At 43.6% G+C, this 22634-nt stretch overlaps 1 protein-coding gene across 1 annotated transcript in view; it reads right to left on the bottom strand.

Annotated features, from left to right (window-relative positions):
- Positions 1–442: 442 nt before the first annotated feature.
- si:ch73-335l21.1 (insulin receptor substrate 1-B) overlaps positions 443–22634 on the bottom strand; it is a 52701-nt gene continuing 30509 nt past the window's right edge. The window contains exon 4 of the mRNA XM_004562735.4: positions 443–4021. Coding sequence (XP_004562792.3) covers positions 4014–4021 — 8 coding nt within the window. The 3' untranslated portion in view covers positions 443–4013. The remainder of the gene's footprint in view (positions 4022–22634) is intronic.

Below are 22634 nucleotides of genomic sequence, written 5' to 3'. Positions count from 1 at the left end.
GAGGCAGAGGGAGGCCTTTGAGCGAACACGGTGTTGGTTAAATTCCAGGTCAGACGAGTGATTAACTCCACCGGAGAGCGGCCAAAAAATCCAGTCGACGATCTTATCAATGGAAGTAGCGAATGTGACTAAGACGCCTTTGAAAAACGACCAGGCCATTTTCCTTTCCACAAAACAGCGTGACATCTGCGCTGTGGTCGCAGCCTCATCGAGCGTGTGTGACTCACAAAGTGTGAGAGGCGCATGAGCCCGTCTGCGTCTGTGGCATTTCTCGCAGATGTTCACACTTGCTTCAGACTGTAAATTAAAGCGTCTTCCGCTCGCAGCTCAGTAGCTCCGTTGTTTTTCTGTCATTTTTTCTTTCTTTTCTTTTTACCAAATCATCCCCATTACATCAATCAAAAACCCAGCAGCCAGTCTCAGACACAAAAGAAACCACAAGTCCTTTTAGTCCTTTTGTTGTTTGACTTTTTTTTAATCCTTTCTAGTCAGATTTTGTTTTTCCTCAAGCAATAGAAGTAAAACTGTCTACATCAATGGCAAATCTCACAATATTCCCCATTCAGTACCATCCCTCGGGGGGAACAGGAGGAATACATACAATTCAGAACAGCAGCAGCAGCACCTTCCTGCACATTTAATGAACACATCTACATCCGCTAACAATGCAATGAATGAAATCATACAGCCGACCTTAAAACTGCCTGAGCGTCTCCCAGAAGGAGTTCAGTTCATGATATGTGGGTGTGACAATCGAGTACGTCGCCACGGGCAGCCGAAGTTGTCCAGGCTGCGGGCAGTTTGACAAGGTAAAAACGTTCATTATGAAGCAAAAATAAAACAAAAAAAGAATAAAATCATCAGATGCTCAGAGCTTGAGGGATGGGGGGCTCTTAATGGCAGGATAATAACGACAGGATTGAAAGCAACTGTGTTTGTGCGCTCTTTCTAAACTCCAAAGTACCATCAAGCATTTGCGTTTTGGCTGAAAACTGCTGAGTTACATTATGAGAACATCTCCAAAAATACCATTAGAAGCTTTTCTACTCATTATCGCGTGTTTGCCTGCGAGTCTGGGGTGGGTAAACACGTGAGATTCATGTGTTCATGAGTCTGTTTTTCATTCTTATTCCTCCCCCCTCTCAATTCTGAATGACTATCCTTTATTACCCGCAGTTTCCTACCAATCAAAAAAGCTCAATTGTTACGCTGTCAACCTCAAAAGTCATGTGACCAGAGGGAAAAAGTTCACGAGCATCCCGAGGCAGGCGGGCAAACACGCGAGTCCAAATTTGCAGCTACACACATACATGTGTAATTAGACGTTAAGTTATTTATTATTTTTCTCCTTCTTGCTGCTGTTTCTGTGCGGCGGCCTTTTCTTCCTCTTCGTGCACTTGTATTTTGTTTAAACCCTCCAGTCAGAGTCACACACAAATTCAAGGTTAAAGCATACGCAAATCTTCACAATGAGCAGACAGCGAGGTGAGATATGTCACGGTTTTCCCCTCGCTGCTAAAGAAAACACCATGGGAGGGAGAACATAAAAGGTTACATTTTTTCATCCCCCCCAAAACAAAAACAAAGCAATGTGTCCAGACTTGAGAGCTCAAGGTCACCAGAGGAGAACAGCCGCGATTTTTTTGTGTTTTGGCACTGCTGCGATTTAGTCCTCCATTAAGGTCCAACGCTTATGGGCTCAAAGCCACGGCTATCAGTCAAGTCATCGGATAGATCGCTGCCACACCGCACAAACAGAAAAAGTTTTTTTCATGAGAACTGTACAGCCAAAAGAGACCCAAAAACAATAAGAGACAAAAATAGTCAGTATACTCTGATAGGATATCTATATTAGTGCTAGTTGCTAAGAGAGAGATATGACAAACAGGCACTTAAGTTCTAATGCATAGCAGAGATTGAAGCAAGAGCCTAGACAGAAAAGAAGGACTTGGGGCCAAAGCAAAGTGAAAACACCTCTTAAAATGTTTGGTGAACAAACTGCAGTTTTTTTCATACCGATGAAATGAGAACTGATCCCTGCTCAGCTGCTAAAAAGCAGTGTGCTGACGGCTACAAAGCTAGCATCAGCATGGCTATTGATAGGGCCTCTGTCCTCAGCTGTGTGCACTGTATGCTATTTAGCATCCTGAGATGAAGGGGATTAAGTGAGACACAAGTGTCTGGAGCCAGTAGCTCTAATGGGATTGCTTAGCAGTATATTTGGGGAGGGGGGGTCTAACCCTGAGCTGTGGTCAGCAGGACGGCGAATTTACGCCCTGGCACAATGCTAATATGTTAATCTGATCTAGCTGGTTTTAACTAGCTAGCAGGCAACTGTACTCCCTGCTACAAGTGTCTTTTGTTTGAGGCCTGTGCGCTCAATACTTATGGCTCACCGAACAGCGAAAGTATGCAGTGAAGAAGATATCAGGAGCAGAAAAATTTGAATTTTGAAGAGTAAAATCGACGCATAATATTTAACAGTACGCTAACAGCAGCTATGCTAGTATTTCTCACAGTAGAAAGGAAGGCTAGCAGATTGCTAGTACTTTAGGTCTCAGTCAGACAAACCTAGTGGCTTGCTAGCGACCATTTAGCAGCTACTGGTTGCTAGGTTAAAATATTTATTCCTCAACCAGTTGCGAGTCATTGCTAGAGGCTGCTGGCAGTTGCTGTGAAACTGATTGCAAAAGCTCCATACTCAAATGGTTGGAGACTAGTTAGTAACCCCGTTGCAACCACCGTTTTCTAAGGAAAAATGGGTATTACACGACTCTGAAATTGGTCACAAAAAGGTGTTTTTATTGCTGCATCAAAAACATTGTGATTGCTTTGCTTGCTAGAGGCTGCAAGAAGAAATGCTGTCCGCTAACACTTTCCATCTCTTCACCAAGCAACTGTGAAACTGTAAGAAAAAATTGGAAATGGAGAACTGTTTGCCTTCAAAACAGGTTGCAACTTTTGAAACGTGTTGGTTTATGGTTTGCTTGGGAGAGTAAGCGGTGAGTGTTTGCAGACAAGTCTGCATCTTCCTTGCAAACTACAAGTGACTGCAGCAACCTGCCGGCAACCACAGCAATGACAAGAAGGTGCAGTTTTTGGTGCAGTGATTTCCTCTAGCAACAATTCGCTGGGGAATACTAACTTTTTCCCTAGCAACCAGAAGTTGCCAGGAGGTTGCCGACTGGTCTCTAGGCTTGTGGCTCTGAGGACTTAGTGAAATTTCTGCGTTCATGTCATATTTATTGTGTACAATCTCCCCCCCCCCCCGTTTCATTTTATTTCAACATTCCAGTTAGGACTGTCAACATGTTTTTCTTGATTTTACCCATCTTGGAAGACTCACATCAAGGAATATGAACTGAAACCTAAAGACATAGTGTCTATAATGTTTTTCAGCCACATACGAGCAACTCTAATCACAAAGCTGACGATCGCTGTGCACACACAGCAAACCTTCAAACCTTCCATACTTTATGACATGAATGCAGTAAAAGCTCACACCAGTGCTCCCCACTTTTGTTTTTAGAACTACATTAAATCAAGCTTGGAAAGAAAAACAACAAAAAACACCCCACAAAGCTTCACTGAAATTCTCTGGAAAATGGCTACAATCTGAAAATGAGGCACTTTTTGAGCAGATGTACAATTCCACACATTTTTCTTTTTCATCAACCGTTGTATTCTTTATAATTGGAGCTCTTCCAATTAGGAAAAAAGAAAAGAAAAAGAAAACACTGTTCTCCATTTTTGTACCCTCCTCTGACGGGTTTCACTCAAGGAATGAGAGCAGCAAATAGCTTTTTAAGAATGTCATTTGGCACACATCCCTGTTGGTTTCCACAACCAACTAGATGAAAGCGAAGAGGAAAAAAAAAAGAAAAGAAGTTTTCCATCAGTCTCTGACAAAGTGCTTGAGGACCGTGTCCGATCCAGCTGCTCTCTCGATGCGATAGGTTGCCACAAAATGAAGAGGCGGAGCCTTTGTTTTCCCCAGGGATGATTCACCGACATCAGCACTCTAGAAGAAAAGCCAGAGAAGAGAGGTTTGATTACAAATCGTATAAACACACCTCAGATATGAAGAAGATGAAAGAAATGTTATGTAAACAAAGTGTCTCCACCTTATCTGGTTAATATGTAATGTGTGATATCAGTTCTGGAACACGCTGACCCTAAAACGAACAACTTGAATACGTAGTGCGGCTAAACGGGCTGGAAGAAAGACTCAGACAGGAAGAAGGAGATAAAGGGAACAGCAGGGAGGGAGAAAGTGAGGACACCTATGGCTACAGGCAACTGTGTGTGTGAGAGTGTGTGTGTGCGCACAAGCCCGTACGTGGGAAAACAGAGTTCTAGATCCCATGTTGCATTTTCCTGAGTACATGCCCCAAATGTGAGCACACAGGTATGTGGGAAAATGTCACTGCTGCAGTTATTCAAAATGTCAAGTCTGAAAAGTAGTCATGGCTTCTTTTTCTTTTTTTTCTTTTTTTTTGCGCCGTTGGAAGGATTAGCTGCATAATTCTGCTCCACAGTAGAGACAGCAGCAGAATCACATGACATCCAGAGCCATCTGTCAGTCTTGGGTCCTCTGTGCCGTGTCATGTTAGGTTACCCTGGTCACAGCTTTAGTAGTCAGTGTACAGCGATGATTGCAGTGCAGAAGTGAGCTAAAATTGTTTTTATACAAGGGGGAGTCTGCACCCTCTATCCACTTACTACTACAAATGGTACCACTGGTGCAAAAGAAATTGGTATACGGCTCGAGAAGAATGGCACCACAGCGCTTAGCACTGACGCCACGTATCAGGAACACTGCAGCTCTAGCAGGTCTGTGTATTGTGTGGGTGTGTCTTATGTCATCCAGGTTTGTGATCTGTTAGGGGGGGCGTGTCCTGGGTCTGCCCCAGGGGCCTCCTCCCGGAGGGGCATGCCCAGAACACCTCGCCCAGGAGTCATCCTTATCAGATGCCAGAACCACCTCAGCTGGCTCCTTTTGGTGTGGCGGAGCAGCGGCTCTACTCCGAGCCCCTCGCGGATGGCCAAACTCCTCAACCTATCTCTAAAGGAGACGTCAGCCACCCTTCGAAGGAAGCCCATTTCTGCCGCCGGTACCTGCAATCTCGCTCTTTCGGTCAATACCCAAAGCTTGTGACGATAGGTGAGGGTAGGGACGCAGATTGACTGGTAAATTGAGAGGTTCGCTTTTACGCACAAGCTCTTCGCCACGACGGACCGGTACAGCATCCGCATCATGCAGCCATAGAACCAATCCGTCTGTTGATCTCCCGCTCCCTTTTCCCATCACTTGTGAACAAGACCCCAAGATGCTTAAACTCCTCCAGTTGGGGCAGGAACTCGTCCCTGACCAGGAGTGAGTACTCCACCCTTTTCCAGCTGAGGACCATGGCCTCAGATTTGTATGTTGCATCTGAAATATTTAAGCTGAATAAAGTTTTAAGATAGTAATCATTCAAATGACAATTAAAGCTGGATCTTTAGTTAGCAATTTGCAGTGATGTGGTGGCCTGGAGACGATAGAAACTGAATGAGTTTTTGCAACTTCAAATGACATAGCTGCCGGTGACACGGGAACAAAGACGAGCTTTGCTCAACTTAGAGGAGAGTAGCTGAAGTAACTACCAATGAGAGTAAAAATATAATTGACATGTGACCTGGAAGTAAACTGGTAACTTGTGTTACCTAGGCAACTGGAGCCTGGATTATCAGTATGTGACCGGCCTTAAGATGCAAAGTGATGTGCAAGTTTGAACATTGCAATTTTAACTTATTGTATTTTATGACTATTGCTTCTTTTATTAATTTTGTTCTTTTGTAAGGTGACCTTGGGTTTTTCAAAGGCGCCCTCAAATAAAATGTATTATTATTATTATTAAGTGAACAGCTTCCACTGGGATACAGGTCAAGGATAAGTAGTTCCTCCACTGTTAAAAGTATTTATGTACACAATCTTATCTTTTTCTTCTTTTGTTATTTTTTGATGGAGATCCAATCTTTTTATGGTCACGATTCACCTCTTAGCAGGTTAGCTTGGTTCAAGGCTTAAAACTCTGTGAGGGTTTTCTGAAACCTCAGTGGAGAAAATGGACCAACCAGTCAGGATGCAGGATGAAAAGAATCAGAAAACACTGGCTGACTCAACACTGCACAGTCTGACAGGCCTCCGGACTGATGTTGTGCAGTCTGACATTGATTGCATTAGACACATATAACTCGGTTAGATGTGCAATTATTCCTTCAAGATTTCAGTTTTCCCGTGGTGTGTATGGACCTTCAAACCAGATGTCAGGTTGTTGTATTGTGGAGTAGATAACAACCGAGTACAGGCTAACTGCTTTAAAGGTCTTGTGTGTTGTAAATAAACAATGAATGCAAGATGCGAACCACAGCTCCTGCACCTTGTACTGGAAGCACAATTATGACGACCATAAAGGTCAGTAAGTGCCCTCTAAACTGGTTCAGTCAAATGTGGTGACTCACACTGAAGGCACTTAAGCCGCCGAGTGCCAAAATAACCAAAGCACAAGGCTAGTAAAGAGGACAGGCTCAGAGAGAGTTCCCAGTCTCTTTTCTTAAAATTAAAAAAAATTAAAAAATTCCCAGCCTTGCTTGACTCTCTAATTGCAATTGAGGGTACTCTGTATTTACACCCCCTCCCTCTCTCTGTCTTCCCCCCAGCTTGTCTTCTTCCTGGTGCAGTGAGCTATATTTAGCGTGCCTCAGCACAGACGGTGCCCGCCAGCCGGCCAAGCCGTGACGGCCTAAATCAGAGCGGAGCAGCTCGAAAAGCAGCAACATAACCGAGCTATCCGGCATGAGAATCCAGAGCAGGGTGTCGCTACACGTTCTTGTTAGTGCTGCAGCTCTGCCATGGATACACACATGCAAACTCTGGGAGATGCTGTAATTGCGCAGATGACATTCACTTAATAACGACCTTTCCTCTGCACAGACGTGGCAAATTATACAGGAAAAAAAATGTGAAACAGCTGTCTACACATACAGCCTTTTATACGCGGCTACATGTGCAGTGCTTCCTCTCCTGGTCACACTAATCAGATATCTTATTTTCCCCAGGCTGCCCCATGCCGTCGCCTTGGACATGTTAATCGATCTCATCCACTTCCTAGCATCGTTTCTCCATCTGTTGGCTAATCAATAGGATAATGACCACGGTGGCGATTGTGTGAGTGTGTGTGGCTCTCTTTCACTATTCTCCCAGACTGTTTAAATCAAGAGGTTAGACAAGGCTATCTGCCTCCGGAGTACAGTGTCTAGCCAATAACTGTTCTCTAGCCGCCTGTGTGTCAGAAAGTGTGTGTGTAATTAGGAGAGTCTGGGTCTATGTGATGTCTCAATCGAGGGCTGGCTAAAATTGAAAGCCACCCTGTTCTCCTGTCGTAAATCGACTGTGTCAGTCTGTCATTTTCATGCCGCCCCGGCTCCCACAAGACACGGAGGCTGCTCCCAGCAACGTGATGTGAGTCACTGAGTGCACTGGTCACTTGGTTTGGTTTAAATCATATTTTATGCTAAAGGAAATTGGCCAGACCCGCGCTAGAGTCCATCATGTGTTTACAATCAATGGAAAGTGGCGCTGGTTGAAAAACAGACTGTACAAAAAGAGCATTGTCAGTGTCACCGTCTTCATGAGAGCAAGACACATGTGCACTAGATGGATCTATGAACTTCACACAGGAACAGATGAATGTAAAATCACCAGAAAGCATCAATGCTCGTCACTGCATCTCATCCTTCTGTGAGCATCTCATAGGTCGCAGAGCAGAAAATGTACAAATCCGTTCTTACTGAATGCCTCGAGCGTGCTGCGATCTCTTTGTGCAAGACAGCAAATTCCTTGCAACTCCAAAAGTAGCCAAGAAGCCAGGACCTTTGACCTACACATTGCAAAAAGCCAAGAATATTCTTCTGGAGATCATTAAAGTCTTTTCAAATGAGAGAATCTCTTGAGGGTTTTTCCACGATGGATGCAATTTTTCAAGCCAGCGACTTGAGCTCCCGAAATCCTTCTGCACTGTTATTATACTTGATTCCATTAAATCATCTATGCTGCAGGCAAGGCGAGCAGCTAAGAGGCGAAACGGCGCAACATGAGCCGGGATCCAGCGTCAAAGACAGCTGCGTATACACGGATAGACGAAAACTGGCAGGCTGAACCGACAGGACAGCTCCCGTGTCACCTCATTTTATTTCTTCCAGCGACGCCAGAAAGTCTGTCAGTTATAAGGATTTAATGTTTGCACTCTGACCACAGCATCTGATTTCACCGTACTTATTTGTTAGTCATGAATTTGGCGCGCATGTGGATGACGGTTTGGTAAAAGTAATACTGCAACCAAAATCTTCCTCTGAGCATCTAATGCTTGGCTCGTGGGGGCTTCAGAGGTGGGTGTGGGAAAATATAAATACATAAAAAAATCTGAAAATGGCTTCTTCATTGTGGGTGGCAGCTGCAACCAGCTCGTCTTACAAGAACTGCTAAAGATACTACAGTTGCCATTTTAAACATTCAATGCAAGCACACTGTGGTCATTTTTGCACAGAAAAGAACAAATGGAAGAGTTATACGGGAGACCAACAGTGCCCGAATTGGAAAATAAAAAAATACCTACAGTAGAAATGTAGAAAGAAATACAGAAACAAAAACATTTACTACAATACACAAATGTTCTGTCTGTTCTTGAACTCCTTGTTCAATCAGGAGTTGAGCAACCAAACTCATCACGCCCAAATATTTTAGGCCGCTACAGGTTCTTATCTAATCACATGCCTTGCAACCGCCTAATAATTGATTAAAATCACAAACCAAACATTACTGTACCATTGGCCAGGCCAGGTTTCCAGTGCCTCTACTCCAAACCCCTCTCAGATGGCTGAGCTCCTCACCCCTTCTCCAAGGTAGATGCCAGCCATCCTTTGGAAAAAGCTCATTTCTTCCGCTGTCAGTTTTTGTCATTTCTTAAAATAAATTAAAAATTATTGGCTAGATTTTTTCCCCCAAATTTTTCATTTGATTTAAATCCTAATACTAATTGTTTTGTTCAATAACTTGTTATTCTGGCATTTTTGGGCCTCCGTACACTAAGAACACTAATTTCCTCCTCCTTTCTTTGAAGTCAAAACGAGAAAATGCAAAGGCGTTAAAACCGGTTTCAAACAGCCACATTTTAACCTCATCTGAACTGAGCTCTTGTATATTTCAGTTTTCTGAGATATTTGGAATCACTTAGACCTGATAAGTATAAAAACTAAGCATCATCTTTGAACAGAAAGTCATCCTTTTTTAAAAGTATGTCTTGAAATGGGGTTTATTTGACAGCAAAAGACAATAAAGTCACCACTGTACAGGTATATGGTGCCGAAAAGGCAAAATACAAAGTACCCATATGAGGACACACAATATATGAGAGCTGTTCAGGTAAAGAACAAGTAGCCGAGTTAAACATCAAAGAGTAATTCAAACACTAGTGTAAAGTAGTGTTTGAATCACACATGTGACAGACATGTGCACAGCCGTTTTGGAGTCTACAGGAAACAGTCGACAGATATTTCTGGTGGAGTACTCACACCAGTTTTTGACTGAATCCTTTGAGCTGTTGCCAACAACCAGAAAATAGGTTGAAGAGATTTGTAGAAAGGCAAAAATAATTCTTTATCTCCTGATTACATCCAGAATCAGATCTCAAGCCCGTCCCCATCGTATTTAATAGTCTGCATAAACTCAGTAAGTCAGGTGAGTACAATAAGATGGTCACCAGTAGGCCACGTCATTAAAACTCTCTTTAGGAGTGGCCCTAGCTAGGAGACTGTGGTGCCCTGAGCAATTCCTTGAGAAATTTATGGTTTTTGTGAAGCTGTTCTGCTGCATTTTTTGCAGTGCAGCAGAGGGGGGGGGCTTATCCCAATGGGGAAGTTGCTGCTGTTTATGAGGCGGTTGCACATGGCCCGCAAAAACGCTCATGTAGGAGTTTTAAGTAACATCCCCATTAAATGGTTTTAATGTTGTGGCTGATTGAGTTACAGCACAAAACGTTACATTTTCTGCACATGCTGTTCGGTACAAACAGAGTGGGAAGGTTTTCCTGGGAAAAACTCTTCTGAGACTAAGACAGCATCTCGTGTTCACCAAAACACGATTTGAAATCAGTATGCTCCAGAACGAGCACCTCCACGCGATGCTTAACCACCTTTGAAATAATGAGAATTAAGGCGCTAACCATCCATCTTTAATCAAAGCTTTTTATCACCTGAAGACATCTCTTCATTTGAATACAACATTTTCCTTTTATGCTCAGCTGTAAATTTCCATGCGTTACATCCGTGCAGCTGACAGCGGCGAGCAGACTGTTGACGCTTATTGCATTTTCACGCCTGCCCCTTCTGTAGCTCTGCCGCCGTCAATCACGCCTCCAGCAGCTCGTAGCATAGCTGCTGTAGCTATTTAACCAGGTGTGCGAGAGGGTAAGGTATATATACACAAAAAAGGTTATGAGATGAGTGCGAAAAGCTATAGCACTCTTTAAATGGTATTAAAAGCTAAATGCTTATTAAAGGTGGTAATTTGTTCCTATATTCTGTGAGGTTCAGAGACAGGCCTGTATAAGGCTCCAGAGACTTTCCATTATGCAGCAGCGCAGTGGGAAAGCCTGAGTGGGCGTGTTACAGCACAGGAATGTGTGGGGACAGGAAGAGATGGACAGAGACAGAGCAGCACTGCAGAGTCAGGGGGAGAAGAACATCCACTGTCCTGTCCCATGTGCCGCTTCGCATCCGAGTATTTTTAGCTCATCCTTGAACAATATCCGAACAAGTAGTTTGTTATGCCGCCAGGCCAACATGCTGGCCTTTGCACACTACAGCTTTCTCATCACCTGAGAAATATACTGGGACAAAAATCTTCTGTTTCATCACGTCACACCTTCGCTATTTCAACACCTGCCTCAAACAAACGACAGTGAGCTTCTGAACTTTGCACTCAGCCTCGAGATCACACCTTGAACTCGTTCCCTGTACGATTCTGAATTTTGAGATCTCACTTCTGGCTTTTAAAGCTCTTCATAGCCTCTGGTGTACGACCTCCCTGATCTTTTAGTCACATATAAGACCGTGTCAGCATTCACAGCCCAAAAACTAAGGAAGGAGATGCCCGAGGAAATCAGGTCTACAGAGTCAGTGGCTGCCTATGTGCAGCCCAAACGCTTTAGTGAGAATACACAAGCGTCTGTTTCACAGGGTGGCTTAAACCTTTTCATAGAAAATCAGTGTCAACAAGTAAAGCTGATTACTGGCTGCTTTCTTCCTGATCTAGACGCTCAGTGATCTGCAGAAACCCAGACGTTAATAAAGTATAAAGAGAGAGAAAATAACAGCAACTCCTGCAATGAATGGACAACGCCAAAAAGCTAAAAAAAGATACAACAAATCATCACCATCTTATTAAATGCATCTTGTATCTCAGCACCAGAGCAGTAAAGACAAGTCAGTCACTAAGAACTGGACACATCTGCTTACGCTTCTGTCAGTTAAGTTTGAGACACTTTTTCTCAGGCCATCCATCCATCACAGGGTCACAGTCTAAAGTCTATCCCAGCAATCATGGGGAGGTGAGGGGATTCAAACCTGGGCCCATCTTTCTGTGAAGTGATGGTGCTAACCACTGTGCCACTTTTTGCCTATTTCAAGTCATTATACATTGATTATTGCTGGGTTTGGACAGAAAAATTGCATCTAAACATGTTATCTTGACCTCTGGAGATTGTTTGCTGTTAATTAGTAAACAAATTTCAATTCAATTTCATTTACACAGCACAAAATCACAACAGTCGCCTCAAGGCCCCCTATATTGTAAGATGAAGACCCTATAATAATACAGAGAAAACCCCAACGATCAAACAACAATCTTTGAGCATGCATTTGGCGACAGTGAGAAGGACAAACTCCTTTTTAAAAGGAAGAAACCTCTGAACCAGGATCAGGGAGGGGAAGTCAAGACTGGATGGTGGTGATGGGAGGGAGACAACACAAAAGGCACACTGTGGATGAGAGCCAGGGAATAATAATAGCTATTGACTAAACACAGAGTGGTGCATGAAGACACAAAAAGACGCTGCCTCCATGTAGTTTACCCATAAATAGAAATAACCACCAAAGGTCACAATTAGTCTTTTTATTGCAACAACAAACCAGTCCGGGCCTGTGCGAGTTGCTTCTTAACCTTTGACCAACTTTTAAAAAAGTGTATTAATTTTTCCAAACAGCTCATGCTGCAGACATCAGTGTGTTGTAACCAGATGATCCCACTGTAGGTCCAAACGTCGGATTCCCCTCAGGGCATCCGAGGATTTTCCTAACTGTTGAAATGAGTGACTTTAAAAAAAAAAAATAGAAAGAAAAAACAACCACTGCAGAGAAACTCGAACCCAGTTTGAGCAGAAACTTCCTGCCGTTGCTCCAAATGCAGCGTTTAAACTGTGTAACAGAAACTGGCAACCGTAGTGAAATCTGACATGGGACGTCCTGTCCCTGGAGAGCGCAGACACAGCGAAAGCCAATGGGACCAAAGGGTTTTTGTGGACGTTATCTCATTCATTCTCCCACTCTCACTCACACACATACGCACACACAGTCACTGTCTGCTGATTCAGACCGGCGATTTCTCTCCGTCTTTGTGTCGTGCCGCTCCACCAGTTCTGCCACTTTCTACTAATGCCGATGGCCCCACTGAGCATTGACACACACACACGTATGCACACACATGACGGTGGCATCCTGAGTGAAGTGATATACTGAGTGATAACATGAGCAGGTGGGATCCTCTCTTCCGTGTAAGGCCTTTCCCAGAATGCCAGCGAACAGCTTGCTCCGGTTCTCCGATGTGGACGGACAAACGAAGTGAAACACAAGAAGCTGTTGCACCATCTTGAAGTAAAGCCGCCGAGCTGCTGCTGAGACATTTGTGTCTTTTCTTGCTTCGCTGTGACAGAACAGCAAAATTCAGCCAAAGTGGTTTTTTGGCACATCAGTGAAGAAGATGTAAAAGGAAGGAAATCTTCTTTATTAGTCTTCACATCACACCAGCACCGATCTGGATCAAGAAATTCATTGTAAAGCCGACTAAGGCTGGTAGTTGAACCAAAAGTGCTGCAAACATGAACATGATAATGTTAATGTTCATCCCACAGCCCACATGTGCATCTGGAGCAGAAATATAGGGAAATGCATTAACACGAATACTCTCAGCGGCCACTTTACTCGGGTCTTTAATCCTTTATGTCAAAGATTCAACAAGGTGCTGGACACATCTTTGGAGATTTTGGTCCATATTGACATGATAGCTGTAAAAGTCTGCAACAATACTCAGGCTGGCTGTGGTGCTTAAATGATGGTCAGGTGTTACTAAGGGACACAAAGTTTGCCAAGAAAATATCCCCCATACCATCACACCAGCAGCAGCCTGAACCGTTGATACAAGGCAGGATGGATCCATGCTTTCAGTTTTGTTTTGCACTAAATTTGGATACCATCATCTGAATGTCGCAGCAGAAATCGAGACTCAGACCGAGCATCGTTTCTCCAATCTTCTGTTGTCCAGTTCTGTTGAGCCTGTGTAAAATTGTAGCCCCACTTTCCTGTTGTTACAGGAGTAAGTACAGAAGCTAATTGTTCTGGTTTTCCATTCTGCAACTTTAATGTTTTATAATCAGTGTAACCACTTAGCTGCTGCAGGCTGTGCCTGCTTTTATTTTAATAAACAGTGGCCTTTTCCTAATAAATTTGCCATATCAGCTCAGGTGCCAACATGTCAGTGTGGTATTTACAAAATGTTCCACCCTCAAGATATACTGACTCTTCTATTGCAGCTGGCTTGAGTTATTATTAATTGCAAAAATGTTGTAAAAAAAAAAAAAAAGAGATTGTATAAACAATAAAAAAAAGAAAGAAAGGTTTGCTATAGTTGAGATGACTCTCAATTAAAGCCTTCACTTCCCGGTGCCATCTCGGTCAGTTCCTCTATAGGTCTTCATCACCTCATAGGAGTGCTCTGCTGTGACAGAGGACCCAGAGAAGAACTCATGAACCTTTGGATCATTAAAATGACAAAAAAAGGGGTTGACAGTGTGGAATCTGGAGTTCAGTTTGGAAATCGTGTCCCGTGTGTTTGGAAACTGATGCCAATCTGTGTTTCACAGTGCCTCCGTGTGTGTCTGTGTGTGTTCATGACAGCTCCTGGCCTCTGCTCCAATCTGATGATGAATTGTGTAATTATTAATAGAGACGCCTCTGCCGCTTCATACAGCAACAGCTCTGCTGGTTTTAAGTTACTATGTGCAGCTTTATTGAAAGAAGTGCAGCTCTGTGTGACTGCATATATATGCGTGTGCAAACACCGAGGACGAGTGTGATCGAATGTGCAGGCATGCACGTGAGAGCGTAGGTGTGTGTGTGTGTGTGTGTGTGTGTGTGTGTGTGTGTGTGAGTGTGTGTGTGTGTTTGTGTGTGTGTGTGCGTGTGTGTGTGTTTGTGTGTATGTGTGTTTGTGTGTGTGTGTGTGTGTGTGTGTGTGTGTGTGTATGTGTGTGTGTGTGTGTGTGTGTGTGTGTGTGTGTGTGAGAGAGACTGTGGGTAGACAGCAGACTTGGCCAACATGCACAGCAAATATTTATCTAAGAACCTTCTGGACTCTCCACTACTGACACTTGCCATCGCCTCATCTCCACAAGAGGAAACGCCTCCTCTCCTTCTGCCCTACCTGCTCCCCATTATAGTTCGAAGCACCTCCTCAGCATGAGCTACACTCATCCCGAGCCATTCCCTGCACTTGCTAAGGACTGGAGATCAAAACAGAATTAAAAGGACTTGTACTAGACTAATATTCAACAGCTGACCGAAGTGAATGTCACTCTGTGTCTGCTGGATGTGTAAATGAGCAACCGCATGCTAACAAATTAGCCCTAAAGGAAGTTATAAGGTGATAATATGTTTGGGCACTCGTTTGTTGGCTTGCAAGGCCACCAAAGTAGTCGATTCATGCAAGTCGAACGCTGGCAGTTTTTGCCAAATTTGATTGATGGCAGAAATGAAATGACAGGACTCGTGCGCAGCTCAAAATTAAACCACAAGTCCCTACAGACCACTCCAATCACGCCAGCTTGGTTTGCAAAACGCTTTCCTGAGATCAAACATGCAAATCCACTGCACCAGTCGCCTCACATGCGTGCCGTGTTTGGACGGTTGCACGCAGGTTGAAACAAGAAAAGGAGAGAAGCTAGAGAGGAGCGAGCGAAACGTTGACATGGATACGAGTGACACAATAACAGGAGATGGAGTAAGCTCTGAATCAATGAGCTGCAATGAGCTGGAGCAGGAGTATGAAATGAGTATGTGATTATATGTCTGTGTGTGTTTTGGAGAGTTGGGCAGCCATGCAGCTGTGGCGGCTGGCCTGGCCCATTATTATGGCCACTAACTGGATAAGAAACACAGTTCATAAAAAACTACATGAATAAAAATAAGAGACACGGCTGTGTTTTTACTATTTATATACAGGGAGTGCAGAATTATTAGGCAAATGAGTATTTTGTCCATATCATCCTCTTCATGCATGTTGTCTTACTCCAAGCTGTATAGGCTCGAAAGCCTACTACCAATTAAGCATATTAGGTGATGTGCATCTCTGTAATGAGAAGGGGTGTGGTCTAATGACATCAACACCCTATATCAGGTGTGCATAATTATTAGGCAACGTCCTTTCCTTTGGCAAAATGGGTCAAAAGAAGGACTTGACAGGCTCAGAAAAGTCAAAAATAGTGAGATATCTTGCAGAGGGATGCAGCAGTCTCAAAATTGCAAAGCTTCTGAAGCGTGATCATCGAACAATCAAGCGTTTCATTCAAAATAGTCAACAGGGTCGCAAGAAGCGTGTGGGAAAACCAAGGCACAAAATAACTGCCCATGAACTGAGAAAAGTCAAGTGTGCAGCTGCCAAGATGCCACTTGCCACCAGTTTGGCCATATTTCAGAGCTGCAACATCACTGGAGTGCCCAAAAGCACAAGGTGTGCAATACTCAGAGACATGGCCAAGGTAAGAAAGGCTGAAAGACGACCACCACTGAACAAGACACACAAGCTGAAACGTCAAGACTGGGCCAAGAAATATCTCAAGACTGGTTTTTCTAAGGTTTTATGGACTGATGAAATGAGAGTGAGTCTTGATGGGCCAGATGGATGGGCCCGTGGCTGGATTGGTAAAGGGCAGAGAGCTCCAGTCCGACTCAGACGCCAGCAAGGTGGAGGTGGAGTACTGGTTTGGGCTGGTATCATCAAAGATGAGCTTGTGGGGCCTTTTCGGGTTGAGGATGGAGTCAAGCTCAACTCCCAGTCCTACTGCCAGTTTCTGGAAGACACCTTCTTCAAGCAGTGGTACAGGAAGAAGTCTGCATCCTTCAAGAAAAACATGATTTCCATGCAGGACAATGCTCCATCACACGCGTCCAAGTACTCCACAGCGTGGCTGGCAAGAAAGGGTATAAAAGAAGAAAAACTAATGACATGGCCTCCTTGTTCACCTGATCTGAACCCCATTGAGAACCTGTGGTCCATCATCAAATGTGAGATTTACAAGGAGGGAAAACAGTACACCTCTCTGAACAGTGTCTGGGAGGCTGTGGTTGCTGCTGCACGCAATGTTGATGGTGAACAGATCAAAACACGGACAGAATCCATGGATGGCAGGCTTTTGAGTGTCCTTGCAAAGAAAGGTGGCTATATTGGTCGCTGATTTGTTTTTGTTTTGTTTTTGAATGTCAGAAATGTATATTTGTGAATGTGGAGATGTTATATTGGTTTCACTGGTAAAAATAAATAATTGAAATGGGTATATATTTGTTTTTTGTTAAGTTGCCTAATAATTATGCACAGTAATAGTCACCTGCACACACAGATATCCCCCTAAAATAGCTCAAACTAAAAACAAACTAAAAACTACTTCCAAAAACATTCAGCTTTGATATTAATGAGTTTTTTGGGTTCATTGAGAACATGGTTGTTGGTCAATAATAAAATTATTCCTCAAAAATACAACTTGCCTAATGATTCTGCACTCCCTGTACAATGTACCACACAGTGCACTGCATTCACAGAGCTTGTTTGAATGTCCTGTTCTGAGTATGTAAATTCAACCAACATGGAGCACTGCCTCGGGGATTGATGGGATTTTGTTTGACTTCAGACAAGTATAAAAAAAACAACAACATTACAGACACGTGCAAGAAAAAACACCCGCTCGACCTCCAGCTGCCTTCCACCTCCTCATTGTTTACCATGCACTGAAATCAACACTTAAAAAGAAAAGTCCTTTTAAAGTTTGCAGTGGTCACTGGCAGATGCACTCTGGGAGTCATAGTCCAACAAATATACTGTTCTTACCAGTCAGCCATACAACGGACACGGTGATGCTCAATCATCCAGGTAAGTAGATCCGAAAAGGTTGATTCTGTTCATCTGGACGTAGCGTTTTCAGTGAGAGAAATGTTTCGTCACTCATCCAAGTGATTTCTTCAGTGTCAGCTGACTGCCCGTTTCCCCAATCTTATAAACAGTACATTTGCACAATGACTGAAACCAGCCCACCCTACCATTCAGTGGGCTGGTTTTAGTTATTGTGCACTTAGAAGTCACTTGGATAAGTGATGAAACGATCCTCCCTCTGAAAATGCTACATCCAGATGAACAGAATCAACCTTTTGGGATACAGTGATTGTTTAATCCTAGCTGATGCAGGGAGTAGCTTCTTATTACCTGCTCTCCAATTCCCAAATTCCCATGTCCAAAGTGGATTTACGCTTCCCTTCCAATTGTCCCTACCACGAGCCGCTGGGCTGACAGACTTTGCGTTTCTGGGATCGACGCTGTGCTGAAGGATCTACGGTTGATATGAATGTCGACTTCGAGATAACTGACATTTTAATGATGCTGTCAGAGGGGACTGGCTACTTTGAGGTGTTGGTAACGCTCGTGTCTGCGGTTTCTATTTAAAGTTCCTTATTTGATGAATAAATAGAAGACGAGTGATCATGTTAAACAACCTAACCTCAGTACACGCCTCGTTTTTGCCACAATGAAGCAGGTTTTTCAATCAATGGAAGGTATGTTTGCATTCCTCTGACTTAGAGCTACACTCCCTCACACCTGTACAAAGTAAGATTGTCGTGGATATTCAGCCCTCATGTTATGTGAATGAGCTGCGTCATGACGCATGGCCGACCACCACCTCTGTGTGTGTGTCCCTGTCTTGTTTTGAACAGTTGGTGGTGATTCACATTCATATTCTGCCTAACTCCCCCCGCCCCAAAAAAGGAAAAAAAGAAAAGCCATCAGCGTCATCAGCTCACAGCGAACTGCCTCGCAACGAGCATACACAATCGCTGATGACGAGCGTGCTTTACACATCAGTAGACATCGTCGACCAGCCATGTACGACGCACACGTGTAAAGGGGGCGAAAAAGCTTGCGTCATGTTTCTTTCGGCTCTCCTGGCTGACAACTGGTAATGAATACAAACAGTTTCATTAATGGCAAATGAAATTCAACAAGAACATCAACAGTAAACACTGCGCACATCCCTTCCTTCCCACCCCCATCCGCTCCTCTCTCCTCAACATCCATCACTTTCCACGTGCACTTGTTTGTTCTCGGCCAGGTATGACTAATGAGTAAACAGGAGAGTTAAGCGCCTTTCATTTCCTCTCCGCTGCCAAATCGAGGCTTTAACTGCTCCGGTTGGGTGCTGTGACGCCCGCGGTGGGGAAGAACATTGTGTTAACAGCTCTGTGTGAGTGTGCGTCTGTGCGCAGTTTAATTGTAGATTCCATAGATGGTCTTTATCAGACTGACAGAAGCAGTCTTCAAGACAAAAGCACTCAAGTTTCACAAACCACTCAAACCCACATACACACACAGGCAGGAGCACTTACAAGGCTTGAATCCAAACACGGTGGAGAGGTATCAGCATGTGTGGAGACGATCTGAAATCTCAAATGCCAAATACCAACTGATGCAGTGCCAGCTTGTGCCGGATGGGTGCGGTTTCCACATCATTTAAATCTGGCACACCAAAGGGCACACAGCACATGCCGCTTGAGTGGCAAGAAAACAAATCCAGGTAAACATCATGACTTCAGGCTGGCTAAACTCAAACGAACGTGGCATTTTCATCCCAACAACACTAATAATTTGGGTTTTGATGGAAGCTCTAGAGCTCACCATTTGCATCATCCGCCAAGCAGTGAAACCAAGCAGTGAAACCAATGTCGCATCCGACAGTGCAAGCTGCAGTTTTCGGTGTCATTTCTGAGCATCGTGCACGTCTCGAGACACGAGCGTGCTGCCTTAAAGCCATGCAAAGCAGCCAACATACCGGCTATACCGGCCTTTAATCCCCGTGCAGTTTCCTTCTTTTTAACTATCCAAGACTGTCTCCAGAGATACACCAATGAACCAAATACTGACCGTCACTTTGACACGCATCACCCACTTACAGGTTGCTGCATGCACATAACTCATTGCATGTCCTGTCACATTGCAACGATCACTCAAGCATGGTCTGAGGAACACAAGAAAGAGGTCAGGGGGTCGACTCAGAACCAAACCTCCCAGTTCACAATCTGATTGAGCAGCAGTGAGATGTGCCTAAACAAGCACAGATTGCCCAGCTGGTGGATGATGACCTCAGGGACTGATTATGGTCAGATAAGTCTGCTAAGCAAGACCATTAATGCAATAAATTTGTATTATTACTAATACAAATTCATATTATTAATATTAGATTCATGCTAAATATAATCTGCCTTACTATAGTACAACATCATCATCTCCACATATAACCAACACCTTCAACAAGGAAGCGTCTGGGTGCGTGGGTAAATTAGAGCTCAGCGTAACCATGTAGCTGCTGTGATGATGGTATCAGTGACTGCTGACCTCACAGGGTGACGACAGAAAGAATCCTCGGAGGCCTCACCCTGCAAATCATGGGATCCAAACGATCCACTCCCACTCCCAATTTAAAATGTCCCAAAAGGTCAGAGCTACTCTGGCAAGAAGGATCTACATTGTACAATGTATATGGTTTTAATGCTTTATATTGGTGTTGAGACGTTTTCTAAAAAAAAAAAAAAATACTAATATTTTAACACCAATTATTTCAGATAAAAAGCAAATAAATACTATTTTACTTAAGTTGACAACTGACAGTTCACTAAACCTGCCTAATTACCACTGTGACAAGTCACAGTCGACTTCTCAAGCTTTAGATTTAGCTGCATACCACTAAAGCATGTATGACTCTCTAGTAATAGTACCCCTTGGCCTCAGAGGAACTTTTGTTTTCACGATCCAACATGCAATGATTGGAATGCACACGCGTTTATCAATGCTTCAGCTTCCTTTTTAACGGGTTGCTGGCAGTAAGATATAGTATGTGATGTGTTTAACCACATGCTAAAAAAAGCACATTTTCAAAGTTACAAGACAAAAGAACCAGAACCTCTAATACATCCTGAACATATGTTAATTAATCAGCTTTTGATTGAGTGAGTTGAGGGTTCAGGTTCACAACAAGGCAAAACTTGACTTCAAATGAAAAGAATAAACTTAACTACAGTCAGAGAACCCATATGCTTAACTGCCTCTATAAACACACACACACACGTTCTGTTCCCAGCAGTAATTTGGACAATTTAATGGGAAAAAAACCCCTGCAAAGCACAGGAAGCTGTTAGTTCTACCACCAAGGCCCAGTTATGGTGCTGACGACGAGGTGACGTCGAGGTGAGGCTGCTCTCTAAAGGTTAACGACCGCTCTCAAGCCAATAATGGCAGCGATAAGCAAACAAATCTGCTCCTTCGCTCGGTCTGCACCGAGGAGTTACATAAGGCAGGTCGAAGTACTGTTTGTTCCTCCTTGCTGTTACCATAAAGAAAACTTTAAAGATCTCGGGAAAGCGATCAGCTCGGGGGCCTGCGTGTGGAGTTTACTTCATCTTCCTGCACAGTCGCAGTTAGAGGAAGTGTACATTTGTGTGTGTACGGGGAACAGCTGGGGGGTACAGCCATATGTTAACACTGGGAAATATCGTTTCTCTGAGGTGACATCAGAGACCGAGCCCTTTGGCGGCTTGGTTTCCTGAACAGAGTTCGTTGAACTCGATTACGCAATTCAAGGCTATAGGCTCCCCTATAGGCAGTCAGGGTTGAGCAACCTATATGATGTTGAAAGGCTGGCTTAACTCATACCAAGATCCTCAATTCATTGTTTGCACTTCACGGTTTTGTGTGGCAAGTATAAGAAGCTTCAGCTATCAACAATAAACTACATTTTCACTTTTTTAACTCATATTTTCCTTCCCTTTTTATATGGTTTTATGAATAATTAGATGCCTCCTACTGTTTTTATGGTGCTCAAGCATTGCTCAGTAGTGTACCCATGAGTCCCCCCCCCCACCCCACTCTTCTTTGTGTAATGCAACAAACTGCAGCATTACGCATAATACCAGTTTCCTCTCAAAGAAAACACAGTTTGCTAACTTTAGGGAAAAAGGAAGCAACTGCATCTGGGTTTCCGGTGTTTGGCGTCATAAACTAGAAACATCTCGCATTCGAACGCTGAACTGTGACCAGCTGCATGCAAATTTCTGCTTTTTACTTGATGCAAAAGTCAGCTGTTTCAAGACCTCGTGCTCTCTTATTGTTTTGCTCACCCTTATTAGTAGTTGAAACATATTTCTCCTGTCAACTTTACTCCCTCTGAGACATCTAAATTTACCTTGTGACAGATGATTTTATGGGCTGATTTTACGAAGGTCATATGCTGTGTCCAAGATGACTTTGAAGTGAGGATTTGGATTTTGTTTGCAAGATCTACTCAAGCAGCAACCAAGACAACGCAAACTGATTCAAAGAATTTCAGTGTAGGATTTGAGCTCTTTGATTGTGGTTTATTGAAACTAGACATGACATGATGATATTCCCTGATCAGTTGCAAGTAGCTGCTGAAATTGGATCACTGTTACTAGCTGAAATTGATTGCAAAGAGGTATACGGTGCTGCACTGAAAACCTCCTTCCAGTTGTTCAGGACTGCTGTTGTTGGTCGTTAGCAGATCGCCACGGTCACGGGTAGTTTGGATAGAAGTAGTTTCGGAACCGTGAAAAGTCCAGCACAAAGTGGAAATTGAGACTGGTTATCTTTTGAAATGTGTTGGCTGCAGTGGCGAGCCACAGGTTTTACTCTGAAGGTGACGGTTCACCATTTCTGATTTTTTCATTTCCTTTCATTAGCACTCTGTGGTTGGTTAGCAAGTAGTTGCAGACAAATTGGCATCTTCAATGCGAAGTACAGGTAACCGTGGCAACTTCTTTGCCATCAAAGCAATCCCAAGGAGGTAGTCGGTGCAGCACCTTCTTTGCAACCAACTTCACCTGAAAGGAGCCAGCAAACTCAAGAAACCACTTGCCAACACATTTTTAGGACACAATGACATATTTCCCTAGTGACCAGTGGTTGACAAACAGTTGCCAACCAGTCTGTACGC

The sequence above is a fragment of the Maylandia zebra genome, linkage group LG3, assembly GCF_041146795.1.
Source record: "Maylandia zebra isolate NMK-2024a linkage group LG3, Mzebra_GT3a, whole genome shotgun sequence".
Taxonomy (NCBI): Eukaryota; Metazoa; Chordata; class Actinopteri; order Cichliformes; family Cichlidae; genus Maylandia; species Maylandia zebra.
This window is presented reverse-complemented; position numbering and strand designations above follow the sequence as displayed.